The 23,361-nt window shown below is 35.8% G+C and overlaps 1 protein-coding gene across 1 annotated transcript in view; it reads right to left on the reverse strand.

Moving 5' to 3' along the window:
* Bruce (BIR repeat containing ubiquitin-conjugating enzyme) overlaps positions 1 to 23,361 on the reverse strand; it is a 406,259-nt gene that overhangs the window by 25,669 nt on the left and 357,229 nt on the right. Inside the window, exon 42 of the mRNA XM_089091938.1 lies at positions 5,796 to 5,984. Coding sequence (XP_088948064.1) covers positions 5,796 to 5,984 — 189 coding nt within the window. The remainder of the gene's footprint in view (positions 1 to 5,795; positions 5,985 to 23,361) is intronic.

Raw genomic sequence — 23,361 nt, forward strand, 5'->3', positions numbered from 1 at the left:
AAATTAACATGAATAACTAATTGAAACTAAAAATCCCATATAATTCCCAAAGGAAAGAATACATGAAACCTAAACAGAACATAATAATCAAGTCTAAATTTAATAATCAAGTCTAATTCTAAACAAACTGAAATTACCACAAATATGAGTGGGATTATCGCCCTCACAAACCCCCCATAGTCTTTTCAAATTTGAGACCACTTAGCCATAGAACAATGTCGCAAAAAGCATCGTGATAAAAGTATCTCTGTTTTCCTCGAGACCTTACGAAAAAAAGTTAAGCATGTGTATGTCGACAGTAGTTCTATTCTATGGCGTCGAGCCTTGGCCCATCACAAAATGTCAAGGGCGCGCTGGATGTTTGCAACCACCGTTGCTTGCGTTCAAACTTATTTCTCCACTTGTCAGATCAGACTTCGAACAACGAAGTCTGAAGACGTTGTTTCAACATTGAAAGAACTCCAAGAATCATTAAGCTCTTGCCGGCTCCACTGGCTTGGACACACCCTACGTCAACCTAAAAATCGCTTCACTTAGCCAATACTGCCCACTGGACTATTACAAACAAGGCACAGAAGATAAAGAGGAAAGCTAAAGAGTTGGTGAACGCTAGTTAAAAAAGATCTGGATGTGGACGGTAGTTTCCACAAATTCAGATAAAACTTGAACGAATGCTGGTGAATGTTTGCTAAGAAGTTGGAATAAGACCGGCCATTGGGGGGAACTAGCATTCGAAGCTTATTTTCAGATGCCGAGGGAGGTAAAATCACCTTGTTTCGCTGCAAGTAGCAAGTAAAGTAAGAATTGTGATAAAGAGGTTGAACCTCAGTTATTTGAGAAAATAGCAGAATGGTCCAACATAGCAGGTCAAGTTTGCATACTTCTTATTATTATTCGACAGCTTCAAAACATTCACTAACTGCGAAGATGTAAATTAAAAATGCGTGTTTTCCCTAGTAAATCAAAGTAAATTTACAAGAAATGAACAAGATCGACTATTAAATTTTTACAAAAAAGAAGTTTTTCGCGAAAAGTAAAGACGAATTTTTAAATTTAAACAAGTAGAAATCAGCTTATATAACGTGCCAAATCTTACCGAACAAACAGTACAATGGAAGAAGTGAAACACAAGCCAATGGAAATAATGATGAACAATGAAGCCAAAGAAAAAAAGGACCCTAAATACACCTAATAAGAATGGTATTTCCACCCCTCAAGCATCACAAAATAGTAGAATATCATTTTCCCTTTCAACTAAGTTGGACATGTTCACCATTTTTTGCATATTTAAAAAACTTTTACCATATGCTGACCAATGGTCGGCGTTGCGCAGGTACCGATCTCCTGATTCGATGCCTTTGGCCGGGATCCAGGAGTGCAATGCGTGGAGGGGGGCAAATCATCCGACGCTTCCCTTGTTTTTTCCCCAGATTTCTGAGATTTTATTATTTTTTTTGATCATTTGGGATATTTTAGAGCTGGGTCTACTCTGGCTGAGCTTAAAGGGTCATACCATTGACCCCCGTTCCAGGCCAAATTACCAGCAACACCAGGACTCGAACCCCTGACCTCAGGACTTCAAGTCCGGAGCGCCAACCACTCAGCTAGGACGGCTCAAATTACATATGAATCCTATGTATTTTGATTTTGAACATTTGTCTATCATAATTACCCTCATATTTGTAATCAGCAAGCTCATAGACCTGAATACCGTTTCATTTGAAAAAAATTGGTTTCGGGGGAATTGGAGGGGCATGGACTCAAAGGACAAACTTTGGTCTACTCCATGATATAAACGGAAGATATTTGCGTTACTATGACTTTAACAGGGTATAATATGTCTTATTCCCTACTAAATTACTTCAAAAAACCTTTTGTATATGAGGCTTTTGCACAATTTGGGATGCTTACGCCTGGGGCTGTATTTACTTTGTCTCATCAAAACGAGTATCTTGGCATTTTGCTTCGGTGACATGTGGGGTTAACGAGGTACTCGTAAGAATACGTGGGGTTAAAGGGGTGTCAGATAGCCTTCCTGACCGGTTCTATCTTGACAAACGCATTAGAAATGTTAATTTGCGATCAAATGAGGCCTTTCCGAAGTTTCTGTAACCCTTCGTTTTATATAGTGAGATAAAAGAAACTGACATTAATCATTCTGACTTGTCAACGTTAATATGTTAAACATGGCATATGAAGCTTCCATTCTTTATAGAAAGCGTAGGATGCCAGAATAAGAACTGGCCATCTAAAAAAGAAAAAGAAGAAGCCAAATAAAAGAACAAAATGAAAACCGTAATCGTGAAAACTGATTACACTTTTAAATTAAATAGTTTCACTTTCGCAGGTTGAAGATGAATTTAACTTGGATTTATTATTATATAGCCGTGGTATTTTAGCCAATGTCCTAAACTCTAACAAAAATATCCCAAGAATCTTTCTCTTCTTGACATTCAGAAATTACTTTCTGTTTAAATGCCAAACAGAAAGAGATAGGGTTTTAGGAATCTAAATTATCTCCATTATTCACAAAAAATACCTAAACCACAGATATACAAAAATACTTCTTGTTTTTTTTGTTTAATTTCTAAAGAAACATTTCCCCAATTCTCGTAAAGTTTTTAAGCCCAAAATAGTACGCATATTGTTGAAATGAAAAGCAAGGGCGTGCCCAAGAATTTTGAAAAACGGTCTCAGTCTTCTATGAGGACCGGTTCAAACTATGGAAACTACTTAAATAGCTGTTATGTAATGTAAAACATGTTCAGCGTTCATAAATGTCATCGTTCTTTTTTTCGGGGGGAGGGGAGGGGGAGGAGGCTCTAAGAGAATTCAGTCTCTAATGGCGTTTGTGTTTTTTTTTCAACATTAGCGCCAATTTCCACTCTTTTGAGTTAGTCATACTCTTTGGTCTGATGTACGACTTGGGAGTACCCTAATTTTCGGAATAAAAATAAATTTTCAAAAACAAACAAGATTCACGAACATTTTTGAAATGCGATGAAAAAGCAACTACATAGTCTTGAATACAAATGCATTTCTTATATTATTATTATGGTCAGCTTCAATGTTTTCTCTATCCTTGCAAAAAGTTCTCCACTTCAGAACTTATCAATTTGCTGTGAGAAAATCTACGAAAATACATGATGTCTGGCTTCAATAAAAAGACTACTTAACCTTAGGAAAAAAACAGACTATATAGCAGATGTGTTGGTTTATTTTCTTAAGATAAGCCATGGAAAGAAAAACCTTTTCCTTTAGAGGGATAAAAGAAAAGGTAAATAAATATGAAGAATATATACGGATAAGTATTTATTGAGCTTCTAGCTGGTAATCCCGTACAATCTAGTTTACGTTCAAACCCGAATCTTTCGACAAGTTTATTTCAAAATTCCGTTTTATTATCAAAGATGAAGATACGATTACAATTCATAAAAAAGCTGTCCTCATTCGAAGTATTAAAAGAAAAATAATAGCGCAGAAATATTAGAAAGCCAAAAATAGGTGCATAACAGTACGATTGCGTTTTGAAAACATGACGGCGCGACACCTCACACTGCTGCGCAGTAGGATCAAGGGTGTTATGTTTGGTAGCTTTGAACTAGAAATACTGAAGCATTTCCTTTCCCAATCACGGCTGGTTTCCAAGGGGTCCCATCTAACAAGTCACTCCAGAGGTACTAGTAGTACATTTAAAGCACCATCATTAATTTATGAAGAAATAAAGACATCCACAAAACTCATTTTTTTTTATTACAAACAGGACTTTTAAAGGCGATTTGAGACTGGACGTTTTGATATGTTACTCAAGACTACACAGGAATGCGTCTTCTGTTGAACGACTCAAATCTTCCTGCCTTTCATAAGCCTCTTACATCATCTTTAAATTGTTAGAATTTATTTCAAATAAGCCGAAACCGCGTGACGTTACTCTTGAATGTTTGTAATGGTTTGTTATATCCGTTTGGTATTAAATATCTAAATATTTCAGTGCTCCATAGCATCACCCTGCCATCAACTACTCCTACTCTAACTCAAGCAAAAGGCTCTTGAACGTCTCCTTCCAGAAAGGGATACACGTACCAGGTTTCAGCACTAGCTTTCCGTGTGTTTGGTAATGCACAGCAAACGCACTGACGAATACAAAACCAAGCCATTTAAAGTGATTATATCTTTCCTTTATAACTAGAGAGTTCGGGTTTAAGGTTAGTTATTAGTGAATACATATTGTGTAGAAGGATGTGCATTAGCAGTGTTCAATGAACAAAGGCTCGAAGGCACCGATCTATCTCAAAATTAAAACGAGTTTAAAACGCATAATTTATTCTTTATACTTGGAAATTAAAAGTATTTTTATTCGTCAATGAAGTTTGAAATTTCAGTTCCCTTTAGATCAAAACTTTGATCTAAATACTGCCACTAAGGCTACTATTATTAATTAGTCTTTCAGTGACTATAAGCTAGTGATTTAATTAGTCTTTCAGTGACTATAAGCTAGTGACCTTTGTTTATTATAAATTTTTTTATATAACTATATCTACATGCTTTTAATATTGCTAAAAATACAATTTTTATCTTCGTCTGCAAAATGATGTTAATAACATTTGCTACTCCAGTGTTGTATGAAAATGCCGTTTTTCTTAAAAAATCGATTCTATTTAAAAATTATTTATGTCGGTGACGAAAGGTTTTAAATACATTAATTTACTTTCAAATGAGTCATTAAACAGCTCTCTATGATGCTCTAGTAGACCGCTAGCTACGGAGAAAGAAAAAAAAAAACGGAAAGAAAAAACAACTATGCTGTCGATGCGAAATATCGTGGCTATGGCCACTTTTGCAGTTTTTCAAGCCAATGGATGTTCCTTGTTGTTCAAGCCAAGGGACTATAAGTTTCCTTTATAGGGGTTTCGGATAAGGTTGTTTTAATAGTATGCTTTTTGTTTCGATCTGACACTATTTTTAAAAGACATAGGCTGGTTTATTTCTTAGTATGGGACGTGTTCGTTTCTTATTAGGTTGCTAGCTACCGCTGCAACCCGGATAAAGTGCTTTATTTTGCATCTTGACCATCATTTTTTAAAATACTCAAGACATTTTATAACTATAAGAAAATTGTAATAAAATTTTAATGCTTTAAAATAATACGCATTTTAAAATTATAATAGGTCAAAGCAAAATTATAATAGAAGATTTTTGTCATCGCCAGACTTGAGTTTCTTCTGATTGTTGCTTCAGATTAAAGAAGATTATTTTTTGAAATTATAAATTAAAATTACAATTAGATTTCGTTAATTAAAATTATAATTAGATTTCGATAATTAAAATTATAGGCATAGACAGCAAACGCGAGAATACATCTTTCGCTGATAGTAGCTTCCTTGAAGTAGAAATTACCGCAGCAAGCCTGATTATTTTCAAATTTACATATAGCTGAAAATGAAAAAAAAAGCAGCAGGTGCAGCAGCCATCTAGAAAAATACGAAGAAACATTTGGAGCTTTTCACTATTCTGATTAAATGGTTATTTTAATTTTTTTTTTCAGAGTTCCCCCCGCCCCTCCTCCAAACTAAATTCCTATGTCTGTCAAGTAATCACACATACCCGTTTTCTGATTAGTAGAATCAGATTAGGAGTAGCAAAAGAAGAAAATATCTTACTCCAAAATAAAAGTAATCCCAAAACACCCACTAACCCTTAGCCCTCTGAGCCAAAATCAAATGTAAAATGACAGGTGAGAGTGAGAATGAAACAGAACTCGACTTGATCTCAAATAAATTAAGAAGGAGGCTTACGTCTTTGAAACAAGCTGACGGTGACCTGATTTGTTCCAGCATGGCCCATCTGACAGTTGCTTGTCGAATATTGGCGTCATAGTCTCTGGAATTTTGCATTCCCGTCGGTGTTCCACGTGACCGCTCATAACCCGGCTCATTGAAATACGGATCAGGTACTAGAATGAGTGATTGAATTGACACCAATACCTAAAAATACCAAAATTTGATTAAAACAAATGCGAAACTTAAAACTCCGAAAATTAAACTCTGTAATATGATACATTCATAAAAAGTGTGATATAATCAATAATTTAGATTATCAAATATTGTTTGGCAAAGAGTTTATTATTTCTGGCAGCACCTTTGTGTTCATCCATTTTTTGTCACCATTATCTGATAACAACTGAGGAGCATGGTTCAATATCATCCAGTCCCTAATAATATCCACAGTCTCTGCACGTAAATTTGGATGGAAAAAACAGAAAATATACAATTATCCTGCAATTTTTGACCAACACATTTCTTTTGAAAACTTATATACATCTCTGGAGAGCCAAATGACCCCCTTCCCCCCACCCCAAACAGATATTAGGTGTATGAACCCAGGATCTCGGATAATCAAGTTTCGAAATCTAAATATACAGTAGAATATGTCGCTTATGTCTGAAATGGGCTGCTTTTAGCCGATTTTAGGCATAAGTATTAAGTGGCATGTCTCCTTTAAAACCCTTTGTAAGGATCAGTGTTGTGTAGGCTATTTGTTGCACGATGTTTTTTTTTTTGTTAGAATAAATATTCTCTAATCTTTTCACTAGCAAACAGTCAACCCTTCCAAAGACATTATTCTAGTTCTACTCCTGGAGAGGAATAATAACTCGAGTGGCCCTACTTCTAATCCATTTTCAAGGTCCTTTTACGTTTCTCTGGGCCCTTTACAAACAAAATTGGTTATATGCTTTTTAGATATTTGCAAATAACAATACCAAGTTTTTTTTGCTATATTTTGCTTTCAGAAACGAGAAGGTTAGAGTTTCAGGGCATTCATTTTCCAGGAAACACAGGAAGCCACAGACAAAAAAAAAGAAGAAAAAAAGTGTATGTTTTACGACGAATAAGAGGAAACTCTTTATCTCAAGAAAACCCTTATTTATAACAATTTTATGATAATTTTCACACTTTCAACACTGTGTAAATTTTTTTTACATAAAATGTTTTTCAAATATAACTTTCCCAATGCAAACTCAATCATAACTATTATTTTTTTCTCAATATACCTTCTATTGTCAGAGCTTCGCCACCAAACATGTCTAAAAATAGAGAAAAAAAAAAAAAAATGAGATACCCTCCTTGTTTGAACGACATACTTTATTAACTTTGAAACGAAATAGTTCTAACAATTTTATCCTAGACAAATACAATTTCAAAACTGAGCATGAAATAATTTGCTCCTTTACATTTGAACCAACATTGTTAATGGACAAAGCCAGAATATCAAATTTCAAAATAATCAGCTTTTTCCATGCATCAAGTCGAGTCTTGAAGCACAAGTTTAGCCTCCAACCATATCTAAATAAATATGCATATGTCGGGACTACTATTTCTTCAAAAAAAGGAAACAAAAATATTGCTTAAACAGCCCCCGTTCCATGCAAGATTTTTTATTGGCTCTTAAAACCGTGATGCTCTTAGAAACGTATGAGTTGTGAATTTTTTTTTAACTCGTTTTTCTCAACTCCCCAAATTTCTTTGTATTTTTTTTTTTTTTGCAATCTTCCGTTAAAATCGTGAGCCATTTTTGTGACAACTTCCGAATGTTCAATTACTTCATGGCAGTGTAATAGTTCAACATTTCTTGAAACTTCACATGCTTTAAAATTTAGTTCAATTGTTTAATTATTCACATACACACATGCAACATCATATCATTACTTTATCATGTAATGATCGTATCACAAAGGAGGGCATAGTAGTTAGAAATATGAAGTGTTTGCATAAGAATAGATACAATTTCATGATAAAAATTATAAGACTAACTTGAAAATAAAAAACAAAAACAAAAAAAAACTTAAAAACTTGTTGTCAAAATAGACAAAAAGGTAGAATCTTGAGAACCTCTGAAAACAAGAGAAAACGAGGGGCGCAAGATGGATTTTACTTTACATAACTTGATCTTTTTAACTTTTTTTCCTCAACTCACCGACTTTTTTTTATTTATACAATTATAACTTAGGTCAATTTGTTACGTTATATATTACTTGTTATATTATATATTTCTATGTCATGTAAAGCCTAATACAATTTGCGCCTTTCGTTTTCACTAATATTCCTAGATTCTCGAAAAAGAGATTATATTTTACTTTTTAGTAAATTTTAAAAATAATTTTCAAAACTTTTTTTTGTTGCTTTTCGCGAGGAAAAATTCTTCGCAAACGCCAAGTTTGTGCCTCCTGTCGCAACAGAAGATGAAATTTTGTCTGTTAGCGCCAAATTGGTCAAGGGTAACTTAGCTTTGCAACGCCGACTCGCAAAATGCAGCAACCAAGTGTGTCAGTCATTTCATTATCTTGCCAAAGACTCACTGTACCAGCAGTATGCGATGTTCCAGATGTACTGAACCCCATGAGAACAGTCGAGAAAGTTCCTGTCGCTCTCAAACAGTGAAGTGCGTTTTGTGCCCTGAGCCTAATAATAATTACCCAAGCTTTAGTCTACAGTGCCCAGCAGTCCGGCGATCAATACAGAAGGCTTATTCTTAGAACAGAAAAAGAAGGAACTGTCTATATTTTGCCGCAATGTTTATGGCCATAATGCTTTTAAACTCGATTACATCAGGAACTTGTGCCTCACGTACAATGTTGCTAGCGTCCAAGAACACTTATTAACCATCAATAACTCTAGACTCTTTCAATCGGTTCCTAAGACGTGTGTGAACATTCATGAGGCTAAGCGCTCTTGTCCCAGGGGCCGCCCTAGTGGCGGACTTGCGATATTCATAGACGAGAGCATAGACTGTCGTAAAATGGAATTGTGCGAGTTCTATATAGAGATGAGTTTCCTGGCTACAGTGCTTTCACGCTAGTCAATGTCTACCTACCAACTAACATGAATACGGACTGTAGTGAAATACGGTATGCCGAGGCTTGTGGTCGACTTGGAAGACTGCTCCAGAGGCTAGGAAATCCGCGCTTTTAGTCTGCAGTAAATTTCAGTGCGATTCGTATTGGAAATGAAAGCTAAAAGATGTTCTTATGGCATGTATCCGGAGTGATTATTCTCTATGTATTAAAGATCAAAACTTCTCGTTCATTCATTATTCAGGAAGCACAAGCAATGTTGATCACGTCTTTTCTAAATTCACTATTCCCTCACCTATACTTGTGGATTCAGAGCTTACAGCGAGTGACAATCTTGGTCTCAAGTTCAGTGTTCTTGTTGGTCGCGCTTTGAAATAAAAAAGTCCAGCTTACATAGAAAGATACTAGCGGGAAAAAATTAATCTCAGTTTGTGTGACGAAGTTTAGGCAAAATAAAAGTCCCGTTTCAGCTTCTTGTCCATAGGTGTGATAACATGATCGCACTCAATACATACTGTGCTGACATACTGTGCTGAAATAATTCACCTGCTAAGAGTTCCTGAATCTGCGTCAGTTCCTAGCGCAGTTATTAAGAAAGGTGCAAGAAAAAGGGGACGGAGTGACCATCCGTGCGTAAATCAAGCTAAAAGAAGATCGAAGATGTGGTATTCCGTGTGCCGTGAATCCGGCGTGCCTAGATATGGCACGGTCTTTAATCTCTTTCGTAAAACAAAAAGAGAATATAAATCATTTTTGGATGAGCTGAAAGTCAAAGAAGCAGAAACTGCTTCGGAAGAGGCTATCCGTGACCCGTAAAATTTGTGAAAAAAGTTCAAAAGTAGTAAAGTATAGCCAATGCCAATGGCTAAGCCATTATTCGAAGGGTTTCTCGTAAAAAAATTATTCTTTTGGAAAATGAATATGATGATTCGCTAAAATCGCGTCTTGATTCGCTTTTGAAAAAGCAAAATTATTTTGTGGTTTCTAAGAGTGATGTTTTGGGGGCTGTTCACCGGTTGAAGGGTAACAAGGATCCCGACGTTCATGGTCTTGGGGGTAATCATCTACGCAATGGTTCTCCACTTTTGCTTCAGCATCTACAACTACTTTTTCAGATGTGTATAGATAGTGCCACCATCCCTAACAACTCATTCTGTACTGGGGTAGTTTCAAATATCCTCAAGAAAGAGAAAAACGTAAATGAATGGGGAGGATATAGGCCGATTACCGTCTTAAGTACGTCGAGCAGAGTTTTAGAAAGACTGATTCTCAGTTAAGTTATATCAAAGTGTGTGATAGATCACAGACAGTTTGGGTTACGATGTGTGCTTTCACCCACAGACTTCTAAACCGTATTCTTGCCAAGGCTGAATCACTTGGGTTATCCGTATAAATATATGTAGTGTCGATATTTCTGCTGCATTTGATTGAGTCATTCAGTATGCCGTCTTCCAGAACCTGCTAGATGCTGGCATGGATACCCATAAAGTAGCTATGTTATCATATTGGTAAACCAATAGCTATATAAGAGTGAAACTTGGACTTGATAGACTTAGTGCGCCAGATAAACTTGCTAGAGGACTTCGACAAGGTTCGGTTTTAAGTCCGATATTATTTAATGCTTTGACTTCTAAGGTAACAAAACAAATTTCTGGTGGGTCAAATCTTGATCTTTGTGATTTAAGTCTAACAAGTTATGCCGATAATTTACTAATGTTGTTTTTCTTTAAGTGTATCGCAGGATAATTTAGATAAGCTTATGTCTGGCTATAGCGCTATGTCTAGAAGTTAATGTTCAGAAAACGAATTTCAAGTTTTCAACCGGACGGAACGGAATGCGTTAGCACCAGCTGTATCAGTAGATGGTGCTACTATTGCACCGTCTTCTTCGCTTAATTACTTAGGTCTTTGATAAGGTCGATACAAGAAACAACTAGAACTCTTTGCCTTGACACCCTTGGGTCAAACCTGCGAGTGAGTTATGGCAAACTCGCCCCGTTGAAGTACTCTTACAATCGGTAAATTTTAGCAAGGCTATATAGAGCAGTGGCTTTGCCACATGTTCTTTGCCTATTCCCCCTATGGGAATGGTTAACAGAAACAGCTCAGATCGTGGAAGTAAAATAGCTTATCTTTTAATGGCTCCTCTTTGAGAGAAATACATTTCTCTTGGAGAAGCATCGATTTCCAAACCCCCGTGAAGTTGTGGCAGAACTGGAAAGCAAGGTTAGAAAAGGTGCACTTGAGCACCTTTACGATTTCCTGCCGTTGCACGTTATCTACGAGCTACGAATTTATATAGTGTATACAGTCTAATCGTTGTTTCTTGAAGTAGTGTTTTTCGTGTTGTTCTTTTTATTGTTTTTTTTTCTTTTCTTCTCTTTGTACTGCAACATATTTTCGAATTTATTGGTGGGCTAAAATAAAATACCTATATCATCTAAAGCACGTCGTTAAAACAGAAGATCTTGCTTTCACATATTCATAGATTCTAAAGAAAAAAGTCTCTACTTCTTACTCCATTTTGAAAACGGAATTTCAGAATTTGTTTTATTATTATTTTCGATTTTTTTTTATCTTCGAAATTCTTTTTATCATACATTATATTTATTCTTATGTAAAAACTTGCATTTCCTTCCTCTCATATTTTATTTTTTCTAGGTAGATAAAACATGCTTTTCAAAGAATTTTTTTATATTTAGTATTTAATCTGATCAAACAAACAAGATCTACAGGCGGAGTTTTAGGATATAGAATGCAGATATAAGCATACGATTTTTTGGTTTTTGTTGGAATCAATGTAATATTTCTATGCTATTCAGTTTGAGTGCCATCTTGTTTTACTAAAATTCATTACATTTTGTTGCATCATAAACGGCTATCAAAATATTGTTCAGGTCAAAATTTTATTTAAATACTTCCAATTTACATTGAAACATCACATTATCCAAGGCCATACGCAAGAAGGAGGGACCTCACGTGCCAGATAAAAATCCTAGCTATAAAATCTCAAAGCTTTAAAAGCCTAGATATAAATCTGTGTGCTGGTTACAAACTACTTTTAGAAGAAGTCAGTTTATCGAGAATCTAAGAATGAGTATTGTAAAGCTGTTAAAGAATCTAAAAACTATATAGACACTTTTGAGCCGCTTTAGGCCGTTTGAGAAAAATGTTCTCATGATACTATATCCGCCACTTGTCCTTAGTTTATTAATGGGAATGTAAAAGAACAAATAAGAATAGAAGAACAATTCACCAGTGAATGTACGAAATAGCTTTTTTCTCCTTGGATTTAGTGAGCGTTGACAGTCAACTTTCTCAATTTAATGCAAGGCTTGATGATGACAGGTTAGATTGGATTAGGTTTGGTTAGGTTAGCTTAGGTTTTTAACCAATTTCTAATATTTATAACCAAATTTAACCTAACCTAACCTACACTAACATAACTTAACGTAACCTAACTTTTAACTTTTACCATCATAGCTTGCATAAGACTGAAAAAGCTGACTCGCAAAGCCAATTAAATCCAACCAGACAAAAGGGGATTATGGACATTCACCGGTGAAGGTCGACATTAACCAGATTTCGGACATTCACGCTAACATCTACATAGAACACATAAAATATGAGCAGATAAAGAAAATGAGTCCAACAAGCTTGTCAGATCACCCTAGACAGGGGCGAATCCAGGTTTTTTTTAGGGGGGGGGGCAAAAGCGGTTAATCCGATAAACTTGCGTTAGGAGAAAGTTTAATTAACGCAAATTTGCGTTAATTAAGTAAATTACACTACTTTAGACTATGTTAGGGGGGGCGCCCCCCTCGCTTCCCCCAGGATCCGCCACTGACCCTAGAACTTCTCAGCCTTTCGCTTCTAAAAAGTATTAAACTTGCCACAGTTGCTTCTTTAACTTTTTCAGATGCAGTAATCTTATAGGTCTTAAAGAGCCCAAATTAGCTGATGACCAGAAACATACACAGGAATTTATTTCACAGGGGCCTACATTCGCCCAAAATAAGCTTACTAAATAGAAAATGCAAAATACTACGAAGAATCGCAATATTTTTTGGGAGGAGGAAGAATCCTAAGACCCCCTCCTGCTTACATGCCTGCTGACGACCATTCCAATCTCCTGAAGTACAACTACAAGACTGGAAGCTTTAACAACTTGGCTAAAGTGCGAAGTTTTAACTCTAAGCGAAAACCACGCTTAAGCTTATGGCCAAGAAAATGAGGCTGAAATGGGCATATGCCTGCGAGGTCTTAATTAAGAAGAAGACGATTACGAAAAGGGATTTTTTTTCGACATGGTACTAAAGTATAATCTACTTAGAAAATCTGAGTTACGAGAAAAAAGTTCACTTGTTTCTCGTGAATATTGAAACCTCTAATGACCTTATGTTACTGTCGGATTCTCGGCCTGAATTTTCTTTTACAAAAACAGTGACTTCTTTCGAAAAACTAAAAAAAAAATGTAAAAAATAAAAATCTCTCATAGAAAAAAATCTGTTTGGCTTCCTAAAATTAGCACAAACAGCAGTAGAATTTTCTTCTTAGAAATAAATTTTTTTCCTAAGCAGTTCCAAATACCTTATTTCATAAGTATTTTTATATCGAAATTAAAAGCTTATTGCAAGAGAACTAAGAGTGATGGGTCAATTCTGATTCATTTTCATTTCTAAATCAAAACGTTCAAATAATCACACAGCTTAATCATCTTGAGCCGATTATTTTTTTAAATCAAACTTATTTTATAGTTATAATCAAACTAAGATTATGGACAATGGATTTTTTTGCGACATGCTACTTAAAAAAAACGATAGAAAATCTACGTTACGAGAACAAAAAAACAATGAATTCAACAAACTGCCCAAGAGGGGGTGAAAAAAAAAGTTATCTTGCTTCTCGTGTATGCTGAAACTTCCAACGACCTTATTTTAGTGTCAATTTCTCAACCTTAAATTTCTTTTGAAAAAACGAGGACTTCGTTCTAAAAATTTAAGCTTTGGAGCGTATTTTTATAAATTTGGAACAATATCGCTTTTCAAAATTTTGTATGTTCATTTTTAGGGTAAAAAGAAAATTTGACAAAACATCGCTTAGAAGATTAAGCTTATTAGATTTCACAGGAAAAACAGACGTCTCTTTTTCTTCTACAATGACATTTTGCTTTCTATTGAGTTCGAACGCCATCTTTTTGTATTATATATTAATTATTTACGTATCTATGACACGCTTTGTCATGGCTACTGGAGTAAAAACATCCAAAAGTAGAATGATAAAAAAGAATAATAACAAGGGAGACATTGACGAGTCCCTTCTTTATTATCGTAGCATACTTTAACATTGAAGACAACTTATAAATTGCAGTAGTTTTATTGGAGAAAAAGACAATTTTTGATATATTTTTGGAACTTAGATTTAAACAAAGTATTGTTGTTACAAAAAAGAGAAAACTCAGAATTTTATAAAATTGGTAACCTTTTTTTTGCCTTGAAGCATGTGTCTCATAAAAAAAAAGTGCGAGTAAACGCTCCCAAAACGAGCAGAAAAAATTAAGTCTGAAAATGCTAAAAAGTGACAGGCCCATTCTCAGACTCTCAGATTTCTCTAAGGTGGAAAACCTCCACGGGAGAGCAGATTTAATCAAATGTTCGATGACTAATAGCAAAATGATTTCTGGCCATACTTAAAAAATGGCAATTAATGTGGCACTTAGAAAGTCTCCTTTGTACTCAACTGTAGCGAAAAAAACATAGCAATGCGTTCAAAACAAACGCTTCTAAGAGTAATATTTTCATTGGTTATTTGCGTTTACCAAATATGAGGTTTTCTTTGACCAAAATGTACCTAGAAGATGATTTGTATACCACCTTACGAAAATATACAATTTCGTCCTCTTTTAGAGAAGGATTTTTGTTAGTAGTTAGTTCCCATGACATCATTTTGGATTGCTAATAGATTATTTACATTTCTAGTCCATGATCGTTACAGATATACCAATTAAAATATGCAAAAGTGGAAGATCATATGACTTAAAAACTTGAAAAGAATCCCATTGCCAAATAAACGTAATTCTTCCTCTTCTCGTAAAGACTTCTTCTGAACAATTATTTAGAATATCATATTTTTCATACTTATTATTATTTATATTCAAGTTCTACGCTTAGTCCCATTTACCGTATTAAAATATACGAGAAAAAAAAAAGAAAAAAGACCTAAATTTGACATAAAATTCTTCGTTTTACCAGAATACTTCATTAATTTAGACAAACACAAAGATAGCGTCTGTTTTGTATAGAAGACCGAAAATACAGCAAACAAAAAAAGGTCAAAAATGGTTTTCGTTATTGTAAGAAAGAATAAACTCAATAAATTTAAGCACAGTTACTTTGTTTATCAAAGCAAAGCTCGAAGCACTTGTCCCATAAATTTAAAACAAAAGCGCTGTTCCCCACTTATAGCCCTGTTTCATAGTCACTCCTTTGTTGTTGTTTTTTAGAGATGACCAGATAATTTCTTTTACAGAGTGAACATAAGAAAAAACATCAAAATTAGAGCAATAAGATAGAATGGTAAAGCTATAGAGTAACGTTCAGCTCTAAGAAAAAGAAAATATTTCTTCAAATTTTAAATAAAAAAAGTTCATAGTATTCTAATTTTGCAGAAGAGCAATATTGCATTTGGAAAACATTTTCCGACAATACATTTTAGGGAAAAAAAGTAAGTAAAAGCAAAAAGGCAAATTTCCTTGGGTCTCAAATTTTAAATCCGTAAACGGTGGCACTGCCAAAGGGAGAATTGCAGGGGTCCAGATCCCCCCCTTCCAAAACTAATGACCAAAATATATATTTTTCCAATGCTATAAGGATATTTTGTTTAATTGGAAGACCAATAGAAATTAGTCGCAACTATTTGAAATAGAATAGCTACGCCCTAGAATACACAAATGAAAACGTTTTATTTTTAATAGCTTATCTCTCTGAAATCCGAGAAACTGTGTATTTTATGGAGAGACAGCATAAATCAAGCATCAAAACTGACTTCCTAAAAGCTAAGTTTGCTTTCTTACCACTTTTTTTCAATGGACCAGACTTATGGACATAGAATACTTTTATAGATCTTATGATAAAAGTTTTCAGTTTTTTTCGCATAAATGCCACAGCCACTTTCAAAGTACTTAAAAAAAACTAGCCTGAAAGACTTCTTTCAAACGGGATAGCATTAATCAAGCTTTGACTCAGATTTCTTGGAAATTAATCATGTTTGGCAACAACGGCATCTTAAGATAGAAAAGACTTATGAAGCATGATGTACACGGTTTACATAAAAAAGTAACGTGGATATTTTTTTCCCCTCATAGGAGTTTACTTTGGAATGCACTCGCATCGTCATGATCGGTGAGAAGGTGATGTAAGCTTCAAGAGGAACAAAACACCAGTTGTCTGTTTTTTGAGTATTCGTTAAGGCTAGATTGCGCCTATGGACACTGGCTGAATGATTCGGTGCAAGAAAAAATGGAGCGAACACATGGAACACCGGTAAGCCATTTTTGAACTAGAATGAAGAGATTGGGCACGGAAACACTGGACATGATTCTTCATGAGTTCAGGTATGAAAACCACGTCACAAGCAGCCCAATGCTGGATAGTCATCAACCTCAAAGACCTGCTGACTTCACACCTTTGGTCGAGTATACGCATGCCATCTTATCAGCTGCTACTCGTGAAAGGAAGATCCATGATATTATCACTGAAAACTTGGTGGCACCAAAGAACTGTGTTTAAATATTCGTGAGAATTTTTAAGAGGTGAGACTTAAACCAGGAAACTCCAAAATAATGCAGTGGACCATATCCTCGTCCAGAAACGGTTCAAATGAGCAAATTCGAGCACAAGCCGTGCTAATCATTTTCTTTTAACCAATGGAGTGGTCCACTATGAATTTATAGTTGAGGGGCAGACAGTAAAGTTTGTTTTTTCGTCTGGACGTGATGACTCATTTCTGCACACAGAAAATGACATCTTGGCAATGCGTCACTTTCACTCGAGGTTCAACAACTATTTTACGACAAACCCTGGTGGCGATTCCCCAAATCATTCCTAAAAATGAAAACTCCTCAATAAATACGATCATGGGACCATGAGAGCAGCAAAAACGTTTAAACGGGTATCTTCAAGGACGCTCCTTATCCATCTACCCACTCTCAGATGTTAAAAAGCCACTACAAAAGTGTGTCGACCCGTCGACACACAAGAGATGGGAAGTATTTTTTGGACATTGCAGCAATATCTCAAATATATCTAACTCTTCTAAAACCTTTCTTAAAACTTCTTATACTTCAGCTGCTGTATCCCATAGCATCGTATTTGCACTTTAACCCTTATTCAAGCCCAGGAAAGTTCCAAAGTTTTCGTTAATTAGCCCAATTTAATTATTTTGATTCTGGTTTTGTATTTTTTAATATCATAAAGCCGATTGAAGATAAGTGAAGCCCCCAGACTCTCCAAAATCAAAAAATCAGTGCGATTTTTGTGTCATATTAACATGAATTTCATATAATTTACCTGTCAAAAAAATCTACATTTTACAGGGCAATGGTTTTACATTGCTTAGGCTATGATTTCCTATAGAAGCGGTGCCGTTATCTAACAGCGGTAATGTAGCGTTCAGACACGTCGCCAAAGCGTAGCTTTTATAAACCATCGCAGTAAGTTTTCTAGGGGATGTCGACAGTTACAAAACATCTAATAGGGGGGCCTTCAGTTGCATGACAGCCGTCATATGGGTGATAAACAATTGTGGGAAGTTTTTCGCGTCAGGCACTGATCAATCTCTTACATGATTAAAACATACAATAAAATCATACTGGTTCTAAACGAAAGGATTGCCTACATTTTTCGTCATAATGCTGCAAATGACAACACACTATAATTTGACATTCAGGCTCAGTATCACGGTTTTTAAAAATCACACTCTCCCCCATACGATATTTTTCGTCTTTCCAGGATCTCACCATCCAAATAAACAAATAATGCCCTATCAAATTCGTCCATTTTCCAGCAGTGTAGGATACAGTGCTTGAGTGAGTACTAAATGGCTATGATTACATACGGTTGCACCACTTTCTAGGAAACGTCAGTTTGGTCACCGTAAAGATGGAAGTTATTAACAACCTCCATATGACAGACGCTAGATAATGGCACCGATTTTCAACCTGACAAAACGCCGTGTACGTGCCAAAAGTATGCCAACATTTAATCCTGTAAGCAAAGAGCAAAAAAGAGGCCGTGAACAAGAAACCTTACAAGCCTGCACTTTCTACCGTTTAAATGTCATGTTGAAATTGTTTTATATGTAAATTTAAACATTATGCATATACAACACTTTTAGTCTTTCTTTAAAGGTTCATCTTTTTCTACATTTCAGCACAGAAGACATAGAACAGAGTTAATCCTAGTCTGTCATTTCTAGAAAGCTTCCATAGAGTTCCGTCCTTGAAACGAGAATTTCAAATGAAGCCCTCAAAGATCTCCTAGTTCTCGTAGTTTTGGAGGAAATCCACTAATCAAAGAAAACGAAAAAAAAAACACAGAAAAACAAGCTGATCCCTTCGAAGAAGAAACCTCTCAAAAAGGACTTTCCAACAACATAAATATGGAGTGCTTGATTTTTTGCAAGTTATTGGACAGGGAGAAATAGGGTTTGAAAAATAGCTACAGCAAAAATAAATTTACAATGATCGGGGTGAAAAGTGGGAATTCGCCAAAATACATTTAAAAATCTCCAAAACTATAAGGAATAGGACAAAATGAAAAAATCTTCACCGTTTCCCACTAGTAGTGAAAGATTAAGTGATACACATATTTTAGAAAGATCACTGTTTCACTGCTGGGTTCATACATTCGATCGACCCATTACACGTCAATGCCAACACATCACAGTCAAACATGGCCTTAAATTCGCGGATGGGGGAAGAGAGGGACATTTACCCCCCTATATCCCTCTTGATTTTGAAAACAACTTTTTAAGCACTTTCATCAAAAACGATCTTTTTATGCATTCATTGACTAAACTGAAAAACCACAAAATCACCCCCCCCTTCTCTAGATTTACAAAAAATTTACCCCTTCTGCATTTTCGTGAACTAACGCCATCAGAATCAGAACTATTAGCAGTTTTCCCATACCACTAAGAACAGTTCGAGAGCGATTACCTTCCATCAAGAGTCTTGGGCATGTAAAGCCTACAAATAAAATATGCATGTAAAATATTTTATTAAAATCACAGAACAAAATCTTCAGTATTGCTTTCTCCTCAAAAAACTTCTGAACACAAATTCGCTTTCTAAAAGCAAGAATATGCTTTGCTTGGCAATCCAAGCAACAACAACAGGAGCAGATACAGATTTATTAAATTTGGCTCTTCTAGCCGTATTTTCCACCCCGCCAACCCTGTAATTAGTGTAACTTTTGACCTTCTAGGGAGGGGGCATGCCCCTAAAGTTTCCCCTGGATCCGCCCCTGAACCCAACATCAAAACGCATTCGGTACCAAATGTGTTATATGGTGGCCGGCATTCACCCCCCGGAAAATACCCCCCCCCACGAGGAAAATAAGGTTTTCCAAATTTGAGAATTTTATTTGAGTTTATTTTTTTAATTTCCATAGGGGGAAGGAATTTTGGTACTTGTGTATTATGTGCCACTCACTCAAGTTTACGCTGTGTAAAACTCATGAACACACCGGTTTTCGTTAGTTTCTTCGTTACTTTAGAAATAAATTTGGGCTATAGATTTGCACATTAGGGCGGATCTGCATGCAAAATGTGTTTGGTACAATTATTCTGCATATTAGATAGATAGATAGATAAGTGTATTTGAAAGCCAAATATACGTCCATGAACACAGTAAAATAACATAAACTTTGATCAACGATCATTATAAAACACTTAAGTGAAACACTACATTAACCTAATAATATTACTTAATGCTTGGAAAAACAGTCGTTGAAAAAAAAAAAAAAACATTTAACACTTGGAAAAAACACTTAAAGAAACAGTACATTTACTTTATACTAGGATTTTTTTTTCTAGTTAACAAAATTTCCAGATACCTCGCTATTCTTCTGTAAGAATCTGACTTCAAACTGTCCAAATAATTTACCCCCCCCTCCTTAGGTGCAAATATATAGCCAAAATTATACATTTCCCACATATTCTGTCCATTGTCTTTGTCTTGCGCTAAGCTGAAAAAAAAAAAAAAAAAAAAAAAAAAAAAAAAAAAAAAAAAAAACACGAAGAAACCGGTTAGTTCTCGAGTTTTACACAGCGTAAACTTGAGTGAGTGGCGCATAATACACAAGTACCAAAATCAAGAGGGGATCCAGGATTTTTGTTCGGGGGGGGGGGGGAGGGTTACCCGATTTTTTCCCGTGGACTTTGTCTAACATCCTGTGTAAGCTGATCAGAACCGTTTTTTCGACTAATTTTCGACTCGGTCAAAAATTTCGGGGAGGGGGGGTTCAAAACGGGTAAACCCCCCTGGATACGGCCTTGACCAAAATTCCTTCCCCCTACAGAAATTAAAAAAAAATAAAACTCAAATAAAATTCCCAAATTTGGAACGCCTTATTTTCAACGGGGGGGGAGGGTAATTTCCGGGAGGCTATTTACCAGGGGGGGCTATTTTACGGGAGGGTAATTTCCACGGGGAGTATTTTCCGGGGGTAATTTCCACAGGGAGTATTTTCTAGGGAGGGGGAGGGGTAGTTTCTGCGAGGGGGGTGGTAAACGCCTAGAACCGTTTTATATGTACATAATTTGTTCCAATGACGGAGCATATATGTATGGGTGAATCAAGTAAAGAAGGGTGTTCCCAAGAGGTGCCAAAACAATTCCTTTAAAAGAAAGCCATAGGGCAAACAATCGCAGTCGCTTAACTTTCTTTAATATTTGTTAGATTCAGGTTCCCTTTGCAAGTTTTGGTATGTAATTCTTCTGCTTCCGTACGGTTTTAATGCACCAAAGAAATACGAAAATTTTGCCATCATTTCGTAGCTGAGATTCAGTCCTATCCATCTACCGAATTTATTTTTTGAAATTTTGTGTACAGAGTTTGGTAGATTAAAAGACTCGTTAAAATTGGGCAGAAAACCCTTGAAAAAAAAAGAACAATTATCGCATTGTTGAAGCAAGTTTAGATCCTTCTCTATTTAAAGTCCCGAAGAATGTTGATAAATCTGGCTGGGTGTCTGAATAGATCTGAGACTCCTGCATCTGATGGTATAAGTATCTTGTGTTTTCCGGCTGGAGGCTTGTCGTGAAATAGCTTGTTTCAGAGGGAACATATACACTCGACTCTCGCTAACTCAAAATTCACGGGGCTACGATTTTTTTTTCCAGTTACATATAGTTAGACTATAGTCAACTTATAGTATAGTATAGTATAGTCAAGTTATAGAGGTCATTCTTCATAAAATTCGACTTATAAAGATAACGAGTTATAGAGGTATGCCAACTGAGAATTCGAGCTACAGAGGTAGAAATCGCTAAATTTACCCCCTTCAGCCACTGCAACGCCAAACGTCAAGACTTGACTCTAAAATGTCAATAATAAATTTAGTTTGCTAGCAAATAGACAACATATGAAACTAAGAGAGGAAAGGAAATAATAAATGAAAAATAAAATCAACAAAGGTGAGAAATCGAGGATTTTATCAGCCAGTGGCAAAACATGAAGACGAAGAACAAGCAAATATTTCGACAAGGACCTCCGCCAAGTCGTTCTCAGTGCTAAAAAAAAAAAAAAAAAAAAAAAAAAAAAAAAAAAAAAAAAAAAAATATAACCTTTCGGAGTTTACCCGATAAAAAGAGAACAGACACTCAAATGTCTGTTCTCTTGTCATGTATAGCCAGTGTGGTCTTAGAATATATTTACAAATAGACAACTGAACATTAACCGAATCTGATACAAAATATGTTAAACAAAATTAACGCATATCAAAGTTTACATTTTGCAACCTGCATACCGGGGTTTCGACTAACAGAGGTCCGTTGGAAAAACTTGGAGATACAGAGGTAAAATTTGACTTGTGAAGCTAAAGTGTTAAATGACGACATATATACTGAATTTCGAGTTAAAGAGGTACTTTTCGGGTCGCTTAGACTTACAGAGGTAAAATATGATCGCAAAATTATTTCAAGTTATGCATGGTTTTTTCTTCGACTTAAGACGGGTTTTTCCAAGGGGATTGAAAATACTGCTACTACTACTACTAACAACACACAGGAGCACCACGCCACTCGAGGTCAACACAGCTAGGCATGATCCTCCTCCATCCCAACCTATTCAAAGCCTCTCTCTTTACACACTCTCAGGAAGTTCTCATTTCCTTTAAGTCTTTCTTTATGATACCCTCCCACTCCAACCACGGATAACCTGCTTTCCGTTTAGCCCTAGACATCTGGCCGAAAAGGACCATCTTCGACAATCTGTCATCCTTCGTCCTAAGAACCTGTCATAGCCTTCTCAACCTTTCATTCATTATAACCCTAGAAAGCGGGGTTGAACCACACTTTTCGTATGGCCTACTGTTTGAAATATGGTCAGTCAGCCGGGTACTCAGAACAATCCGAAGACAATTACTCTGGAAAACATCTAGCAAATCTTCCTCCGCTTTTCAGAGCGCCCATGCTTCAGGACCATATTTGACCATTTTAGTCACTGTGGCTTCCAATATTCTAATCTTGGTTTGAAGACTTATCTTTTTAGTCATCCAAACTTTTTTTAACTGTGAAAAAACACCCTGGGCCTTGGCTATTCTAATTTTAACATCTTCACTGCTCCCACCGTCTTTACTAATAATATTACGAAGGTAAGTAAAGCTGTCCACTTGATCAATCTTTTCGTTGCCCAACGTCACCTTTTCATGTTCACTCGTTCATAGCCTTAATAACTTAGTATAATTAACATTAATTTTAAAAACTATTCTAGCACCCTGAACCCCCAAAACCTCTAAGAGTTCATTCATTTTGCTCACACTTTCATCTAGGATGCTTAAGGCATCATCATAATCTAAGTCCAGGAAAGTTTTTCCTCCCCGTTTGATTCCATGTTCCCCCATTGCCTTTCCTGTGCTCCTGAAGACAAAGTCCATCAAAATGATTCATATAATGGGGGATAGAACACAACCCTGCTTAACTACTGATTTTATACGAAACCAGCTGCTAACCTCATTTCCTACCTTAACCGCATCAGTGTTATCCTTGTACATAGCACTGATCACTTTAATGTATTTGTATGGTATTACCATGCAAGGATAAAACCTTTACTAAAGCTCTTCTATCAACAGAATCGAACGCTTGTTCATAATCTATAAAACTGAGGACCAAAGATGTTTGGTAAATCAGGCACTTCTCAATTATTAACATAAGAGTTAAAATTTGGTCGACACATCCTCTACCTTTTCTAAAACCGCACTGTTCTTTTCTTATAAGTTTGTCTAAAGCAT

This window comes from Artemia sp. Qi Xiang Cuo, chromosome 7 (genome assembly GCF_049724085.1).
Source record: "Artemia sp. Qi Xiang Cuo chromosome 7, ASM4972408v1, whole genome shotgun sequence".
NCBI classification, from domain to species: Eukaryota; Metazoa; Arthropoda; class Branchiopoda; order Anostraca; family Artemiidae; genus Artemia; species Artemia sp. Qi Xiang Cuo.